Source organism: Gopherus evgoodei, chromosome 1, assembly GCF_007399415.2.
Source record: "Gopherus evgoodei ecotype Sinaloan lineage chromosome 1, rGopEvg1_v1.p, whole genome shotgun sequence".
Lineage (NCBI taxonomy): Eukaryota > Metazoa > Chordata > Testudines > Testudinidae > Gopherus > Gopherus evgoodei.
In genome coordinates, this window is record NC_044322.1 from 148506678 (window position 1) to 148525560 (window position 18883).

General features: G+C 42.6%; 1 protein-coding gene across 6 annotated transcripts in view; it reads right to left on the bottom strand.

The window, feature by feature from the left end:
• Window positions 1-1032: 1032 nt before the first annotated feature.
• C1HXorf21 (chromosome 1 CXorf21 homolog) overlaps window positions 1033-18883 on the bottom strand; it is a 110741-nt gene continuing 92890 nt past the window's right edge. For 5 of the 6 annotated variants that reach the window (XM_030575349.1, XM_030575341.1, XM_030575358.1 and 2 more), the window contains one exon: window positions 1033-2404. In XM_030575349.1, the coding sequence (XP_030431209.1) occupies window positions 1534-2403 (870 nt within the window). In that variant the 5' untranslated portion in view covers window position 2404 and the 3' untranslated portion in view covers window positions 1033-1533. Of the gene's footprint in view, window positions 2405-11003; window positions 11242-18883 lie in introns of those variants that run through there. The other variant, XM_030575368.1, reaches the window with a different exon arrangement.

Consider the following 18883-nt stretch of genomic DNA (forward strand, 5'->3'; position numbering starts at 1 on the left):
TTCTATTCCCCAAGCTGCATTGTATCTAGCTAGCTGGCAAAAAAAAACCAATGACTCCAAGTGATTGAAAATCACTTTTCACAGTTCTTTTTAAAGGTTCAGTTCAGAGAAAAACAAATTTATACACACACTTGGGGAGCCTACTTGGCTCAGAATGGACCTTGGATTGGATCTGAGGGAAAGTGGGCAGGGAAGGTGGTGAAACAAAGAAAGTAAGGGGATGGATAGAGTTGGGGCAGAAAATAGAGATTAGTCATAGTTGTGAGATCTGGACACAGCTGTGTTTGGAAGGAAGGCTGAGGTTCACACTTGTACAAATGATTAGGACCCTGCCAAATTCACGGCCATGAAAAAAGCATTACGGACCATGAAACCTGATCTCCCGCCATGAAATCTGGTCTTTTGTGTGCTTTTACCCTATGCTATCCAGATTTCACTAGGAAGACCAGTATTTCTCAAATTGGGGGTCCTGATCTAAAAGGGAGCTACAGGAGGGTTACAAGGTTATTTTAGGGGGATTGCAGTATTGTCACCCTCACTTCTCCACTGCCTTCAGAGCTGGGTGTTCAGAGAGTGGTGGCTGATGGCAAGCACCCAACTCTGAAGGCAGTGCCCAGCCAGAAGCAGCGCAGAAGTAAGGGTGGCAATACCACACCATCCCATGCCATCCTTACTTCTGCGCTGCTGCCTTCAGAGCTGGGCAGCTGGAGAGCGGCGGCTGCTGATTGTGGGCTCAGCTCTGCAGGCAGCAGCATAGAAGTAAGGGTTGCAGTACCATACCGTGCCACCCTTACTTCTGCACTGGTGCTGGTGATGGCTCTGCCTTCAGAGTTGGGCTCTGGGCCAGCAGCTACCGCTCTCCAGCTGCCAAGCTCTGAAGGCTGCGCCGATACCAGCCACAGTGCAGAAGTATGGGTGGCAGTACTGCAAACCCCCCCCCCAACAATAACGTTGCGACTTCCTCATAACTCCTTTTTGGATCAGGACCCCTACAATTACAACACCATGAAATTTCAGCTTGAAATAGCTGAAATAATGAAATGTACTATTTTAAAAACCCTATGACCATGAAATTGACCAAAATGGACCGTGAATTTGGTTGGGCCCTACAAATGATAGAACGGCAGATTCCAAGCAGGAGGGAGAGCTTAGCAGGACTGGGGATCCTGGGTGCAACGACAGTACAAATTATAAATAACAATAACGTTTGCAGTGTTGTTGTGGGTCCCAGGATATTAGTGAGACAAGGTGGGTAAGGTAATATCTTTTATGGGACCAGCTTGGGTTGATGAAAGAGCCAAGATTTCAAGCTACACAGAGCTCTTCTTCAGGACCAGATCTGTGTAGCTCGAAGGCTTTTCTCTTTGGCCAACAAAAATTGGTCAAATAACAATACTATTCGTTATAACAGGGTTTAATTCAATGATACCAGAAAAGTACTAAACTGAGAACTTTACATTTGTATTTACAAAACCTGTGAGCTTTCTAGTTGCAGAGCACCTTAATGCCATCAGTCTATACACTGATGCTGCTTTATTGCGAAATTTGCAAACTTGGGGTGCTTATTTCACTAGATACTTTTCCACTGGCCAGTCGTAACAGGCAGTTAATGACCATGTCTTTGGCCTTGGTGGTCTCCATATTCCTCTCTCTTGATATCTGCATGCTGATTTGGTCTACGTTGGTCATGATGAGCTCAGAGGCCAGGATCTGAGTGGGGGATGCACTGTTGACCATGCTGTCCATGATATATTGCTTGTACAGCTCCACCACTTTCTGCTCTAGATAATCATTCAGTATTGAATTGGAGAGGGGCTGCTGGTGTTGCATTATGCTGGTCAATCGCCAGCATGACGAGTACCCTTGGATGGGCTTGCGAATGAGGTCATTGGGTGGCATCCTCATGGATTCCATAGGCGGAGGAATCTCTGATGACTCCAAAAATGGGCCTATCCCACTGTCACAGGTAAAATCTGTTGTTACTGAGCTGATAGGCATCACATGGCCACCAGCAATGTGCAAATCATTGTAATTCTTGCAAATGCTTTTACAAGAAGAAGGAACCAGGTAGGTATCTCTACTTGTGGATCCTCCAGACATATCCCCAACTGGAGATGTTTGCCTTTCAAACTCCGTGCTCTGAATAACCTGCAGTAAAGTCTCTTTCTGTCTTCCATTGTGTTTGCTTCCTTTGGAATGGACTGAAGAAAAGAACTTGCCCACAGACCTGCACCTCTGAAAGAGACTTCTGCCTTGTGTTTCATCCATGGAGGAATAGGTAAAGCCACACGTGGAGCTCATCTCATGCACCTTCTCCTCTGCTGCTCGCTTTCTGTAGAGGTTAGAACTCAAGAAGTCGTCACAAAAATAGGGGATTCCACAAAGATACCCTTCTGACAACATTCTTGAAAAAAGAGGAAATGAGACATAAAAGATTAAATTAGATGATCGTAATTGGAATAAACAAACAGGAAGATGGAACAGAAAAACAACAAGAAAAGGAAAATAGTTCATTTGTTTGTAAAAAGACTTTTGTATTGATTATGTTCCCCCTGAAAATCTGTTATTGTTTGCATATAGATTAGCTTTAGATCAGGCTATTAGCATGAGAGTTTATTACTTTTTAAATGGCTTGAGTTAATGCAATGAGTGGCTAGTTCTCAAACTTTAGTACAGGTGACCTCTTTCAAATAGCAAGCCTCTGAGTGTGACCCCCTCCTTATAAATTAAAAACACTTTTTAATATATTTAACACCATTATAAATGCTGGATGCAAAGCGGGGCTTGGGGTGGAGGCTGACAGCTCGCGACCCCCTGAGAGGTCCTGACTCCCAGTTTGAGAACCTCTATGTTAGACCAATCAGATAAAATAATTTTATGCACACTATCACATGCAATATACTGTGTTTTTGTTTTATAAGGGTATTTTGTGCAATGGCTTGTGGTTTATATCTATGGAGTTTCTGCAGAAAGTGTATTGATTTCAGCAGGTGGCTGTAAAAGGTGATTTTTTTTTTCCATTCTCCATGCACATTCAAGCTATGGGATTTATTTCAAAACTTGGAGGCCTTCACATGCCACAGTTGGAAAAGGTGGATCTCAGATTCATGTTCTGAGTGTAATTTCTTCCTTCTTCTCGGGCTGAATAATTGTTATTTTCGTGGTTGCTTTTTAATTTAAAAACCCCACCATATAGTGATTATACAGTGGTTTGAGCATTGGCCTGCTAAACCCAGGTTGTGAGTTCAATCCCTGAGGGGGCTATTTGGGGATTGGCCCTGCTTTGAGCAGGGGGTTGGACTAGATGATCTCCTGAGGTCCCTTCCAACAGTAATAATCTATGATTATACAAATTTCTGTACTTAGACTGACTAATAATGGTTATCAGCCAATCAGAATGCTCACTTTGAGTTCCCAAACTGAGACAGCTAGGGCCTGGTTTTCAGACATTCTCAGTACTCACAGCTTCTTTGGTTGGAGTTTTGGATGTTCAGCAGTTCTGGAAATGGGGTCTGTCATAAACAGATAGTTAAGGGTTAATGCCTCTTTTATCTGTAAAGGGTTAAGAAGTTCACCTAGCCTAGCTGACACCTGACCAGAGGAACCAATGGGGGAACAAGATGTTTCAAAAGGAAGGAGGGAAGTTTTCCTTTGTTTAGAGTTTCAGTTTCAGCTGGAGTGAAAAAGATCAAGGAACCAGCCTCTTATCAGAGTAGTAAATTTTAGAAAGGGATAAATAGGTTTATGTTTATTTGCTTTGTAACTTGTCTTGGTACCATTAAAGGAATTATCAGATTTGGGTATTCTTGTGTGTATTAAGATTTTTGCCCAGAGGAACATCCTCTGTGTTTTGAATCTGTTGTCTGTGAGAGTAGCTGGTATGCTAATCTTCCCAGAGGGTTTTCTTTTACCTTTCTTTTCTTTAATTAAAAGCCTTCTTTTTAAATACCCAGTTGATTTTTTCCTTGTTTTTAGATCCAAGGGGGTTGAATCTGGATCCACCAGGAGTTGGTGCGAGAAAGGAGAGGGGATGGTTAATTTCTCCTTGTTTTAAGATCCAAGGGGTTTGGATCTGTGTTCACCAGGAAATTGGTGAAGTCTCTCAAGACTACCCAGGGAAGAAAAGTAGTGCTTGGGGATGGTGGCAGCGATACCAGATCTAAGCTGGTAATTAAGCTTAGAAGCGTCCATGCAGGTCCCCACATCTGTACCCTAAAGTTCAGAGTGGGGAAGGAACCTTGACAGGGTCACACTGTCTCAATCAGACACCCAGAAATCAAGGATCCCAAATCACTGGCTAGTTTTAAGAATTTAGGCCGCACAGTATAGTTACAGAAAAATAGCCATACAATGATTATTGAAATCAGACACTTAGAAACCAGTCGGAGTGCATAGTACTGCGTAACTGGGAGACACATGCATCGCTATGCATCAGCAAATGTTCAGCATCCCTGCACTCTGATCATTCAATTTCAGTATAATTATTCATAATTATACATCAGTTTTTCTAAACAAGTGACAGGAAAATATCCTGTAAGAAACGGGTCCTAGACCAGTCTCACATGGTATAGCAAAGAGGAAGTTGAGTTTTATCAAGCAGATTTCACATGTTCAAATCATTTTTATCACAAAACTACCAAGTGATTGGTTAGAAATTAAAGTCTTCATTTTAGTAGTGTGTAGAACTCTTCATTTAATATTTAATCCAATTATAAAATGTAATAGGCATAGATATTGTCTCCACAGGCAGGAACACCTGTTATAGATATTTCTCAGTTTGACAGTTTCAGAATACTGGAACTGAGAGCACACAAGTGACTGGAAAATGCTTATACAAACTGTGAAAGGAAAGGGGGTATCATTATTTGGCACATGGGATACTACATGCCAACTTTGTTGTTGTTGCTCATTATTGGCAGGTGTGATAGGGCTTTTACCTCCTCCAAAAGCCGTTCCTTGTATTACTGCAGCCATTGCAAAATGTGGCAATACATATTGGACAAATATCCTGGTCCTGGCTCTGGAACCATCCTCTGAAACTGAGGCAGAAAGGAGCTGTCAGCAGGAGAGAACAGGCCCATCAGAGCAAGAACCCATTCCGAGTTAGCAGGGAGGAGAAAGCAATTCATCCAGGGCTTCTCAGAAGGTAATCTATGTGTGGAGATAATATCTACATAAATATGTTAGGGACTCTGGGTCCTGGCTGTCCTCTCTCCCTGTGGCAACTCCATGTTTACCACAGCCCTGTGACTGCAGAAACTGTGGTTAGCAGAACACAGGAAGAGACATGGACTCGTGTCCATGGAGGGTTCCAGAGAGGGGGAGATCTCTTTCCCAAGAGGACACCTTGCCCCCTCAGATGACTGGTTTCTAGCATCCCTTCCTTTTAAACAGCTACAGAAACCCTATCGGGGGGTTAATTGCCCTTAGGATTAGTTGCTGCTGGTATACTTTATTTATTAGCCACACTAAGAGAGCCATGAAAATCTATTGCAGATGCCAGATAAATTCTGCTTCCCTCATAGCAGGAGGAGATGCCAAAATAGTTCTCTCCTGTAGTCTTTCACAGGAAAGGGTAGTGTGTTGGCTTTAACTTTGGTCAGAGCAAAGATGGAATTATTGTGATACTGACCCATATACTTATTTTTGGTGTAAATACTGAGAAACAAGTAAAACTACATTACATGATCTATCCCATTTCTAATAATTGTACATAGTCTGTGCCTAGTTTATGTAGCATGTGTCATCATTGTTTTCCCAGCTGCCAGGTGTACCATTCTTCTATCACAAAGTGATGTAGCAGGGAATTGAAACTGCTGGTTTCATTTCTTTGGCCAAATTCTGTAGTTCTTATTTTCAGGGTTAGATCACACCCAGTGTTGATGGGGGGAACCCAGAAAAGTCATGAAACTGAACAAGTTCAGACCCACAGAGTACTTGGAAAAATCTAGTTGGCTGAGAGGGCTTTAGAGGATTGTTTCCCTTTCAGCCTGCAGATGTTCCCAGACCTTCAAGTGAAATCGTGCTGAGGTGAGTGGCAATTCTGAGGGCCTGGACATTTACACAGAAGCTCAATACATTCACATTATCCCCTACATCTTCTGCCCATCCGTTCAGCTAGAGGCAGGTTTCCATAGTCTCACTACTGACAACTGGCCACATAGAGGGAATTTGCATGTGGAAAGGATCAGCATTATTTCCTGAAGGTGCTTTTTCTTTGGTAAGGGAAGAACAGTTATTCCCAGTTCCACTTTCTCCCGCCTCCAATACACATGCACACCACAGCGTCCCAAATGTACAGAGATCGTGTATATGAGATTGCACAGAGTTGGAGCGATGAGGATTTCATGCTTCTTTAGATCAGTTCATTTTTCTCCTGTTCTCCCTTGAAAAATTCACATGGATGTTTCATTCCAAGGGGGACAGACAGAGCAGATGGCCTAGTTCACAGTCTTTACTCTTGACATGTTTTGCCTGAGACAGGGCTGCTGAACTTTTCCCTTGCTTGGTTGTTATTTTTTAATATGGTGATTGAGTAAATTCTAAAGGAATACTAGCATAGCTTGCACTGGGGAGGAATAAAAGAAGCACTGCCTGTTATAAATTCTTTATTACCTTTATCTTTTTGGTTTTTAAACCCAAATCCCTGGCATCTGCCTTAACCTGGGTATTTTCTGTATTTCAGTGGAGAGAAGAGTCGACCTTTGATCTATGCTGCTAGAGTTAGTGTGACTACAGTGAGCCTCTGCACAAATGCCCAGAACCCAGAAATATCATAGGCTTTCTCAGACTGGCAGATCCACTGCTTGGAGATGATGGCAATGTGTGTACAAAGAGCCCAGTGCATAGCTGATAGAGAAGCTATATAGAATTGAACTGACTGCCTGGCCTAGGCTAAGCAAGAGCCTGGAGTAATATATATATATAAGAAGAGTAATAATAAAATCTGCTTGTCCCCTAAAAAGCCTGAGTGAGGTGGAAAATTTCTAGAGAAAGTGAAAGGAATGTAGTACAGCTATGGGCAAAAGGATATGTGGAATGGGGCTTTTAGAAAGGGACAGATGCAAATACATATGGGCATGCAAAGTCCCAAAGTACAGTCCTAAATAATGTTACAGGTATGCTGTTTGGTCTCTGGAGTCCAGCTTTGTTATAACCCTATAACATAGGGTTATATGTATATATATGTATATATGTGTATATATGTATACCCTATGTATAGGGAACAGCTATATGTTCCCTATACATACACAAAGCTTCCTAGAATCATAGGTGCAAATAATCCCTTCTCCCTTCATGGGCAGGGGGGGACGGGGAGGTATGAAAATCCTATGGATCCCTTTCAGGAAATCCTCTCCCACCCTCTAGGACTCAGAGAAGCCCTTCCATGAGGTCTGGATCCTGGTGGGAGGATGTAGAGCAAAGGCCCACCCTATGGGGAGTTTATACAAAAGTTATAGTGATTATCAGTATTACCTTTATGCCTTATGGCACTCTTACTTCCTATTCCCATCTTAAGGAGCTATAGCTGGAAGTGGAGTCCTGACAGTGCAGTATCTGTGGAGGCCTCACTGGCAGGATGCATAGGGGGCTAGGAAGAGTCAGGAAAGAGAGTGGAGCCATAAGATTTCCATGAAGATGGCCACACCTGTGGTGGATTCCCTGACATTCCCAGATTTAGGAAACTGAACCTCCTGCTCATGGCTTAAATTCAGCTGGAGCTGTCCAGAGCAAAGCTCTGATCAATATTTTCAAACCCACAGGACAGAAGCCCTGAGCCCCGGGGAGCTCTGGGAAATACTCTATGAGAATTTAAGCCCTGCTCCTGCTCATTTGATGAGGAGTAACTTGCCCCCTTCCACCACCCAACATGTACACAATGGAACAGTCTTGTACAAATTGTCCATGGGGAACCCCAATAAGTTTCCAGTCCCCTACACCTTTTGTCCAATTTGGTCTTTATTTCAGGTCAGAAAAGGTTCCCTGGGCCAACCACTCTAAATTACATTTTGCAAGACTCTGCATCTGAAAAGTCCTATAGCAAAGCTGTGTGACGTTGCACTCTATATGATTCTATAAATATATGCTAATGAGTAAATACAATGTAACTGGAATATGCTTCATGCAAAAGGTCTTTTGTAAGGTATCATTACAAAGTTTATTATCTACTGAGTGTGGTCATCCTATTTGTATAAATGTATCATTCTTGTATCTGAAACAAGAAATATGAAATATAACTCTGAGGGCCTATTGTAATTATGCAAAGTGTGGGCCATTAATGGTGGTTTGGAATCTTGATGGCTCCCATCAACCAGGACAATTGACTGTGGATGGCTCTGTTTGCAGGCAAGCCTTCCGGTGAGTCAGGCTGGGAGGAATGAAGGCTTGAAATCTTACAGTGACATGTCATCATGTCACCTGAACTGGAATTCATCTTTAACCTGGTGCTTTTCCATTGAGAAGGAGGGGGTTGGACCCCAGAAAGGGACAAAGTATTCCCACCTTATGCAAAAGATATATAAAGGGATGGAACAGAAGAAAGGGGAGAGAGGAGCCATCATGAAGAATCTCCTAGCTACCACCTGAGCTGGAACAAGAGCCAGGGAAAGAATCGTGCCCAGGCCTGGAAGGTGTCCAGTCTGAGGAAAAAACTTACTGAAACATCTCTGAGGGTAAGATTATCTGTATTCAGTTTGATTAGACATAGATTTGCATATTTTATTTTACTTTGCTTGGTGACTTACTTTGTGCTGTCTGTTATTACTTGGAACCACTTAAATCCTACTTTCCGTATTTAATAAAATCACCTTTTACATATTAATTAACTCAGAGTACGTATTAATACCTGTGGGAGCAAGCATCTGTGCATATCTCTGTATCAGTGTTATATAGGGCTAACAATTTATGAGTTTACGCTGTATAAGCTTTATACAGGGTAAAATGGTTTTATTTGGGGTTAAACCCCACTGGGAGTTGGGCATTTGACTGTTAAAGACAAGAGCACTTCTGTAGGCTGCTTTCAGGGAAGCCTACAGCTGTTAGGGGATGTGGTTCAGACCCTGGGTTTGCAGCAGGCTAGTGGGTCTGGCTCAAACCAGGTAGGGCACTGAAGTCCTAAACTGCCAGAACAGGAAAGCAGTGGCAGAAGTAGTCTTAGCACATCAGGTGGCAGCTCCCGGGGGGGTTCTGTGATCCAACCAGTCACAAGCTGTTTTTAAATATTTACCATGACTGTTCCTCAAGTGCTTCTATTGGGAGTTCATTATACTGCTCTGTTGCCATTATGGCTAAGAACCTTTCCAAATAGCAAATAAACACCTGTCTTCATTAGCCTCAGACACGATCTCCTTTGCCTACTGCCACCTAAAGGTAGGAGTTATTTTCTTCCCTTGTGTATAACTTTCTTGAGGGTGTTTGCCAGCTGTGATCATGATTCCTCTGAATCTTCTCCTTGTCTAGATTACAATTATATGGGCCAAAGCTTCCAAACTAGCTGCCTAAATTATACAGAACATGCATTTGCCTGCACAAAAGGGGTACAAAGGAACATAGGAATTGCCATTCTGGATTGGGCAGTTGCTGTCTCGAATCCACTAACCTGTCTCTGACAGTGGTCAATACCAGGTGCTTCAGAGGAAGGTGAAAAAAAAAACCACCTCCATAATGGGCAATCATGGCACAACCTACCTATAACTAACTCTGCCAGTGTGAAACCGAAGCCCAAAGATTTTCAGCCCAGGGCTGCAACCGAAACCTGAGCACTGCTTCAACTCCAGGCCAGAGGGCTCTGGCTTTAGCTTTGGGCAGTGGGGCTCAGGCTTCAACTCCGGCCCAGGACCCCTGCAAGTCTGACACCAGCACTGGTGACCCCATTAAAACCCACTGGCAACCCGCAGTTTGAGTACCCCTGTCCTAGACAATTTAGAGTGATACAATCTTTGTTTCTACACATCTGCATGTCTCTCTTATAAGCAAATTTAAATCTCTGGTTAGTCAGTCTTAACTTTGTGGATTTTGTATGTGCATTTTAAAGCTGTATCCATGTTGTGATAATTCATTAATATTTTGCATCTGAAGTAATTGGAGCAGGGGAAAATAGATTCATGCTCTTGTCACTGAAAGTGTTACACTTACTAGGAGTGGGGGACAGAGAAAGAGCTACAGTACATTACTATTGAAACTATTGCCATGTTATGAAGAGTGAACAGTAGGAGAGTGCATGAACCTGACCATGGAATGATAGGGTTACATCTGCTGAGGACTAAATGCAAGAAAGAGAGAGAGAGAGAGAGAGTGTGTGTGTGTGTGTGTGTTTATGTGTGCGCGTGCGCACTCCTGAATTTGCTGTGAGTCTAGAAAATGCAAGGATTAAAGGTCCTACGGGTAATATTTATTTTAACCATAATTGGGTTGCTCAGAAAAATTCTAAACCTTTTGACACAGATATACAATATCCATTTTTTACTTGGGGAAAACAATCTGCATATGCAGTACTCTACCTCTAAACTGTTGCTTGGATAACTTCCTAACTCATACACACACATCAATGAAAAATGGTATGACCAGCATAAAAGCAGCACATTCAATTACACTTGCTTTAAAAGTGTTACATAATGTAGATTATTATTATTTTATTACTTGTATTATGGTAGTGCCTAGAGCCCTAGTCATGTACCAAGAGCCTACACAGGATCTGAGTGACTATGTTTTCATATCCTTAAGCCACATCAAAGACTAACTATTGTGACTCATGGTTCTGGAGGCAGATATACTAGACTGGAGTTTGTAATATACTTACGATTTCTGAAGGAACCAGAAATTGCATGTGGACATTCACAGAGGCTATGTAAAATCCTTGAAAACCTACACTATCCACATGCCAATCAAACAAAGATTATCTGGATTTTACCAATGTGATTGCCAATCAGACACTAACAAGCCAAGTGTAGAGGCAAGAAAAATATTTACAAAGAATTGTATAGTATATGTCTTTTAGTTCTTACCTTCAAGAGCTTAGCTGCTTTCCAGAGACAGAAGATATACAACAGCAAATGACCATACAGAGAAAAATTGTAGTTCTTCCAGATAGTTTAAAAGCTCACTTGTATGTAGCTTTTTTCACATTGCAAAGTTGACATGTATTTTGTTTCTCACTCTCCATTACTCAGAAGAATTAAAGGGAAGTCCCTGGGAGATTTGGAGGATTTATAACTGACTTATTAGAACCACACCATATTAGACTCTTTCTTCCTCTTTTTATGCCAAAATGAAACTGTGTTGTGAAACTAAATGTTGTTAAAATAGTATATTGCAACATAACACGTGTGTAACCATCAGCCTATGCTGCCAGTTCCGTAAAGAGAGATGTTAATGAAATGAAAAAATATAGCGATCTGAGAGAGCTGGATAATCTAGAATTCAGTTGTGTCTTACCCCAACTTCACTCTATTCATGTAATTTTTCATCATTACAGAGATGGTAAGTCACCATAGGACCAAACAGGAATCCATTCCTTAGCAGGCACACGGTCTCATAAAGACCCTATTACATCTAGCCTACTGCCAAATGAGCCAGTACAAGATGCTATTGGCACATCTGAATTGACCCCAAAAGGCTAAATAAGAGTTAGCTGAAAAGGGGTTATCAGATTCTTGTACTGGGAAAATGAATGCAAACTTTTCTTCCTCTTTTTTTTTTTAACTAAACCCTATATTATTTTTCTTTAAGAAGTCTAAGGTTTTATTAGAAGCACAGAACTCTAGCTGCTAACCAGCTGAGGTATATATGCAGGTATATCATGTAGCATGATTAAATTATGTAAGTCACTTGGAAAAACTGGAATCAATCAAAAAGACTGAGATCCGTGCTATCCTGGGACACTGCGGGGGAGGACAGCCTTCCTTATCCCTTCATCTGTTCAGGAGAAATTGTACTGTACCATGGAACTATTTTCATTAGGCGATGATGGCTCTTCCACAGAGCCCAAATAAGGTCCTGCATTTTACTAGAGCAGGGATAGATTCTAAAGAAAAATCTGAAATATGTAGATAATCATCTTCATTGTGATAATACATACGCATCCCTTGAAACTCAAATTCATTAGACCCCACCTTATGCTACTTCAGATGCCAGTGTCTCATTTTTTCATTTAGTCCAACTTTAAGTCTGAGTAGCAATAATATACAATGTCCTCTGAACCTTAGTCTTGAAAATCTGGCAAGAGACACCTGTTATCACATGTGTACATTTAACAGATGTAGTTTTTTCAAGCTTCATTCTTTGGGGGCAAATTCAGGCCTGGTTTTGCCCCTCTGCCTGGGATAAATTTGGCTCTGTAGCTGGAATAGGGCATATCAAAGGTTCAAATAGTGAGTGATATTGTGAAGTATTACACTGATTTTCAGGTAATTATAAAATGACGAATATATGCTACAAGTTATCTTTTCTGGGAAACTACCATCTTCAGAAAAGGAAAGATAAAATATGAATTTTCCTCCACAGATAATGCAGCGTCCTCCTCCCCTCCATTAATATGATTCGCTTAATGTGCTGCCACTTTAGACTCTTCTCTCAAACCTCCATTACCCATTGAGCTGCTGGGAATCACTAGCTTTTCTGTATTCTACAGAGCTCCATACAGCTGGTAGCTCAACAGTTCCGCTGAGAATAAAAACGTCAAAAAATGAGTTTTTGCTAATGCAAAAGCACCTCCAGGAATAACTTAAGAAGAATGATCAGAATTTTAAAACTAAGTGTCTAAAGTAGGGCTTCTAGATGCATATATCATCATCTAGATACAAGTGGCCTGATTTCCAAAAGAGATGAGCATTTCTAAGTCAGTGGGAGCTGCAACTTTCCAGAAATATTGAAAATCTATCTACTTTTATTCCAGTGCCTCAAGGGATTTAAAGGCCTAACTTTAGGCACCCGGCTTGAAAAAATTAGCCAGTGCTCACTGCTTTACAGGACACAAAAACCATGATAGTCTGTTCTCATTCATCCTACTGTAGCTATAAGTTCTAGAGGAAGAGAGTTTTAATATTGTACTTTCTCATAAGACAGGTTAAGTATTAACACCCTGATATTTTGCAAGAGCAAGGATCAACCTTTTGGTAGATATCCATGTTTCCTAGTGCCCTTATTCATCTTCATCTGAAGGGCTATCCTCAGGCGAGCAGAATTATCACATGAATTGTTACGCTCTGATTTATAATCTGTTCTTTAACCTTAGCAATCTGAGGGTCAAACTGAAAGGTGAGTGCACTGCAGGGACTCTAAGATGCTGTAACACATCACCTTCTGCCCCCCTTATCCTGTGCCTAAATTGGCTTGAGCTGGCATTACTGCCACAATGAGAGGGCTCAGATGATGGTGCAAATTGCAGCAGCTTTGAAACTCATTCAGATTATTATCTGAATTTTGCTCTGAATATTTGTGGCTCCATTTACTTATTATGCTCAATAGCCTTTGGCATCTAATGTGTACCTGTCTCAGGCAGACTCAGAGCCAGATTCACTGACGCTGGCAAAAAGCCCATTTCAATGGCATCTCTCTGCAAGAGAGAGAGGATTCCCCTTGGAATGACAACTTTAATTCCTACTTGTGACCCCATAATCAGTAGGAATGTGCCGACATAGCTCAGCCCTGGCTCCCCTAGACCTCCCTACTCCCCAGCCAATGTTGACCACCTTTTGTGGGTGGTAATGCTGCACTATTGCAAACGTGAAGAGAAGGCTGAAGCTGCTTCACATACTTCATACAAACTCCACCACGTGAACTTTATGATTGAGATCCCATATCAATACAGGCTGAATATGGGCCTGCGTAGTTAAACACTGCAAAGATGGCTGCATTTCAGCAGTGAGTGAAAGGCTATTTGTCTTTGTAAAATTTGTGCAGTGTTTCGGGAACCAGTGAGATGAAAGACACTTTATACATTTCTATTGTTATGAATATTATTATTAGGTGCTGACTCTGTGGGTTTTCCAGGGCTGGAACACCCATGGGAAAAAAATGTGCTGCATCCCCCCATCAGCTTCTCCTCCTCCTCCCCAGTGCCTCCCACTTGCCAGCAGCTCTGCCAATCAGCGCTTCCCTCTCCCTCCTAGCACTCACCATGGATCAGCTGTTTAGCAGTGTGCAGGAGGTGCTGGGGGTAGGGGAAAGAGTGAGGGTGGGATGTGCTTGGGGGAGGGGCAGAACAGGGTGGGAAGAGGCAAGGCAGGGGTGGGAACAGGAGGAGCGGGATGTGGCAGGGCAGGAAGAAGTAGGCGGGGGTGGGGCTTTGGGAGTAGGGGTGGAGTGGGGATGGGGCCTGATGGAGTGAGGGTAGAGCAGGGGTCAAGCACACACAACCCTAGGAAAGGACAAAGTCGGTGCCTTTGGTAGGAAATAAATTTGCATGCAGATGTCCATATTTTTTTTTTTTGGTGCATATATTCAAGCTGTACAGAACAAAGGTGCACACTGACATATCTGCAGACCAGACCAATTCAGAAACTCCTTCATGATCATATATCATTAACTGGGGACTCTGAAACTGCAAAGGTTATAATTACATAGCCAAACTTTATAGCCTACTCTACTTATGATTTTATGCAGTATCACAAAGGGCTGCTATGAATCTTTTCCCTCTTAGAAAAAAAGACAGGCAAATATTTCAATACCTTAATTTATTATGTGAGAGATATCATGAATAATTCAAGAAGCGTGACCATGTGTTAGCAAAATCAATATTTCAAGTTGCATAATACACCACTTTCTTAATTACAGTCCAGCACTACTTTCACACATTGATAATCACATACATACTATCAATTACTTAAATAAAACAACAATAATCTTTCAGTGAGGAAGAAATATCATGGTTCTGTACAGTTCCTTTCTCATCCTTCTCTGTACTTAATAGAAAGCAAATTAATAGAGTGTCCTAAATAAAATATAGTGCCATTCAGTTAAACGTCTATTTGCAGCTGATTCTTCTACTCCCATGCAAAAAACTGCATCAGAAAAACACAGAAGCAAATTCCCCTTCACTGCTGCTATGCATGTCCCAGTACTGTGTGCATGTATGCAGCTCAGTAGTGAGATGTTCTTTCCAGGGCCTCATTGAAAGCCCACTGAACTGAATGGAAGGACTCCCATTGAAATTGATGGGGTTTTGGATCAGACTCCAAGGAAATGAGAATTCTGAACATACCTAATAATGGAGTGTATTTCCTGGATGTACCGTGTGTGTCCTTCAACATTTACAGGGCCCGGTTTGGGCAAAATGGATCTAGAAGCAAAACATGTTCACAGAATCCAAATCTGTGCACACAGATGGGTAGTTGAATATGCTACTGCCCAATTTTCATGTGCAATTAACCTTCTGCATGCACAACTACGCGTGTTGGGTTTTGGAGAGCAGGGGAGGGGAGCAGAAAATATGAGCTAGATTCACAAAAGGACATAGGCGCCTAACTGCCATTTTAGGCACCTAAATCCCAGAATCAGGCCCAATTGTGATTTACAAAGCTCTCACTCAGCTGCTCTGAACTCTTTAGATACCTAAAGTCACTGGGCACCTAAATTTCTGGAGTAAAAATTCCTGAGGCACTTACAGTTCTGCCTCTGGATATGCACACTGCATTCTCACCGCAGGCATTCAGACACCTAAGCCCAGAACAATGCACAGACCAGGATAAGACAGATGTTCCTCTGCCCAAGTTGCTGGCAGGGCCTGATATGGTAAGCTAGCTCAGGCCTCGCCTACCAGATCTGATTCCTGTAAGTAAGTGTGCACATAAAGGACAGCAGGGGAAAGAGCAGCTCCCTAATAACTTTTAGGGTGGTTGGGATGCTCACTTGAGATATGGAATACCTCCCCCCAATTTAAGTCCCCCCTCTGCCTGAGGAGGAGAAGGGATTTGAAGTGGGAACTGCTGCCTCTCAGGTGCATGCTCTAACTCAGGGGTTGGCAACCTTTCAGAGGTGGTGTGCCAAATCTTCATAAATTCACTCTAATTTAAGGTTTCACATGCCAGTAATACATTTTAACATTTTTAGAAGGTCTCTTTCTATAAGTCTATAATATATAACTAAACTATTGTTGTATGTAAAGTAAATAAGGTTTTTTAAATATTTAAGAAGCTTCATTTAAAATTAAATTAAAATGAAGAGCCCCCCAGACTGGTGGCCAGGACCCAGGCAGTGTGAGTTCCACTGAAAATCAGCTAGCATGCCGACTTCAGCACTCGTGCCAAAGGTTGCCTACCCCTGCTCTAACCATTTGGCTATGGGATATTCTGATGTGGAGCTCCTTCAGTCTCTCCAGCTGAAGGTGTTCCACTGTGAATAAATACGTGGTTCAGGCATCTGATCCAAAGATCAGAGGGGTAGCCGTGTTAGTCTGGATCTTTGAAAGCAGCAAAGATTCTGTGACACCTTATAGACTAACAAATGTATTGGAGCATGAGCTTTCGTGGGTGAATACCCACTTCATCAGATGTATGTAGTGGAAATTTCCAGAGGCAGGTATAAATAATCCAAAGAGACTCCCAAGCAGAGGGAGGCACTTCCCTGCAGCCTGACTTAGGCCTGGTCTACATTAAAAAATTAAGACACATCCCTCATCTTGGCATCTTCCACTGGCTAGCTTAGGTGAGAGCTGCCTAGCATGTTGGCTTTTGTGAATCCTATTCTAAATCTCCAATCTTCCCCATTCATTTTATAAGGAACCTAGGTGCCTCACCCAGGCTTTGTGAATCCCAGTAATTTTCTAGCTGCCTAACCATTAAGTGGGGTCGCACTCAGCATCACCATGTCTAAGTTTCTTTGTGAATCTAGCTCTAGTTCTTCAGCTCATAATTTGGTCCAAAGGGTGAAGTGGACAGCTATAATTCAGGCTCATTGGGAGGATTACCCTTGGAAAAACAGAACACATTTACCATTTTTCTTTTAAGTCAGATCTTCTTAATAAAATCAAGCCATCTTAAGGACACCACTGCATTTTGAGGTTTGAGGGCCACCTTAGCTCTTTCATTTTTACCATGTAATGGAGCTCAGATGCATTGCCCAAAGTTGTGGGCTGCTTCTAGCTAGTTATTCCATGAGTGATGCCATACTGACCCTGTCAGAATACTATAATCACATCCATGACTCTCTAGAAAGGAGATCCATTGAGACTTAAGAGGGCACTGGGTGGTTTCCAGACTGCCAAATATTAGAGAACTACTAACCGCCTTAGTTTCTCTTCCTACTCAATCAAAGGAAGAATGGATATATTTATATTTATTTTTATTCTCTATTTATATTTCACTTCTCTTCCTAAAATCACGTAAACCTTTTATTTGCTCATTCATCTAGCATGTAGTTTGTTTACATAGTTCCAAAGCATGGGTGGTGCGTGACTCCTGCATTTGGGGAGGCTGGGCGTGAGCACCAGAAGCTCCCTAGAAGTGGGGAGCCACCAACACCTGGACCATGGCCCCACCCCCTGCTCCACTCTGAGGCCCCACCCGCACTCCACTCCCACTCCATCCCAGGCCTAGCTCCCTTCCCCGAGACTCCACCTCTCATGCCTCCTTGCCCCCTCCCTCAAGGCCTCCCCCCACCCACTGCTTGCGCCTCTCTGCCCCGAGTGGTTGGTGGCGCGATCCTCAAGGGAAGAGGAGAAGTGAGGGCTGGATCTCAGGGGGGAAAGGTGGAACAGGGGTGGGAAGAGGAGCAGTGTGGTCAAGGACATAGTGGAAGAGGATGAGCAGTTGTGGGGTCTCATGGTAAAGCTCAGGCAGGGCTATGGCCCAGATGTCCTTTCAGTGGCAGCACTCCAAAGGCAGCAGGCCAGCACGCCTCCAGGGGGAGATCCTGTTTGGGGATGCTTAGCCTCCCCTGGCCTCTTACACTCTCTGCCCATGTTCCAAAGATATAAATGGAGACAAAAAGACAGGCAAGGTCTTTCCTCTCAGAAACTTACAGCTGAAGTGCCCGATCCTGCACACTTTGCTCTGACAAAATCTCCAGTGAAATCAATGGGAGTTTTATTGGAGAAAGGACTGGCTTAAGGGCTTTTTTGTCTAAGCTGTTCTGCATTATCTTCTTGCTATCAATCATCCCCTTCACCCAGCTATGTTCCATGTTTCTTCTCCAACTCCTACTATTGTCTCGTTTGTCCCTGTGCACAACCCTTGGATGGCGAAAGCTCCACAAATTACAGTAAAACGATCACTTGGAGTATTTACTGTTTCTCTAAGGTACTTGTATGGCCCCCATCACCGTAACATCCAAGTGTGATGTTACACTCCATATTCTTCATAGAAATATTGTTATGATATGAATATAGCATAACTACGATATGTTTTATGCAAGATGGGTCATGTGAGATATCATTGGAAAGGTTATGATTTGCTGAATGTGGCTCTCCAATTTGTGTATCTGTATCATTTCTGTATCTGCAGTTAGGATTATGAAATATGTAACAATTATAACTGTGTTTTCACCTGGGAAACACCCACCAGACAAGAGGCAAAGAGTCTGGATGAGCCATTTATGAGAACAATAGAACTTTGAAAATGCTAATCTTACTCCTTCCTGAGAAGATTACTGGGATGCTGCATTGACACAGCCAGGTCAAGTGACTCTGTCACTTGGTACAGGACAAAGTCTTAACTTGCTGGTACTTTTCCACTGTAGGGGGGATGGGGACCAAACAAAGGATTCTCGCCTTAGGTATGGCTGGGGAGGGGGTTAATCTTCACTCTCCTCCACTGCCTGCCAGGAAGGAAGACTGCTAAAAACACCTGGAGGGAAAGGCAGGGTTGAGTTCAGGCTAAGAGGGTGGTCCAGTCTGTAAAGACAAACAGCTGGAACTCTAAGCTACAGAAACTCTGCAACTTGCCTAAAA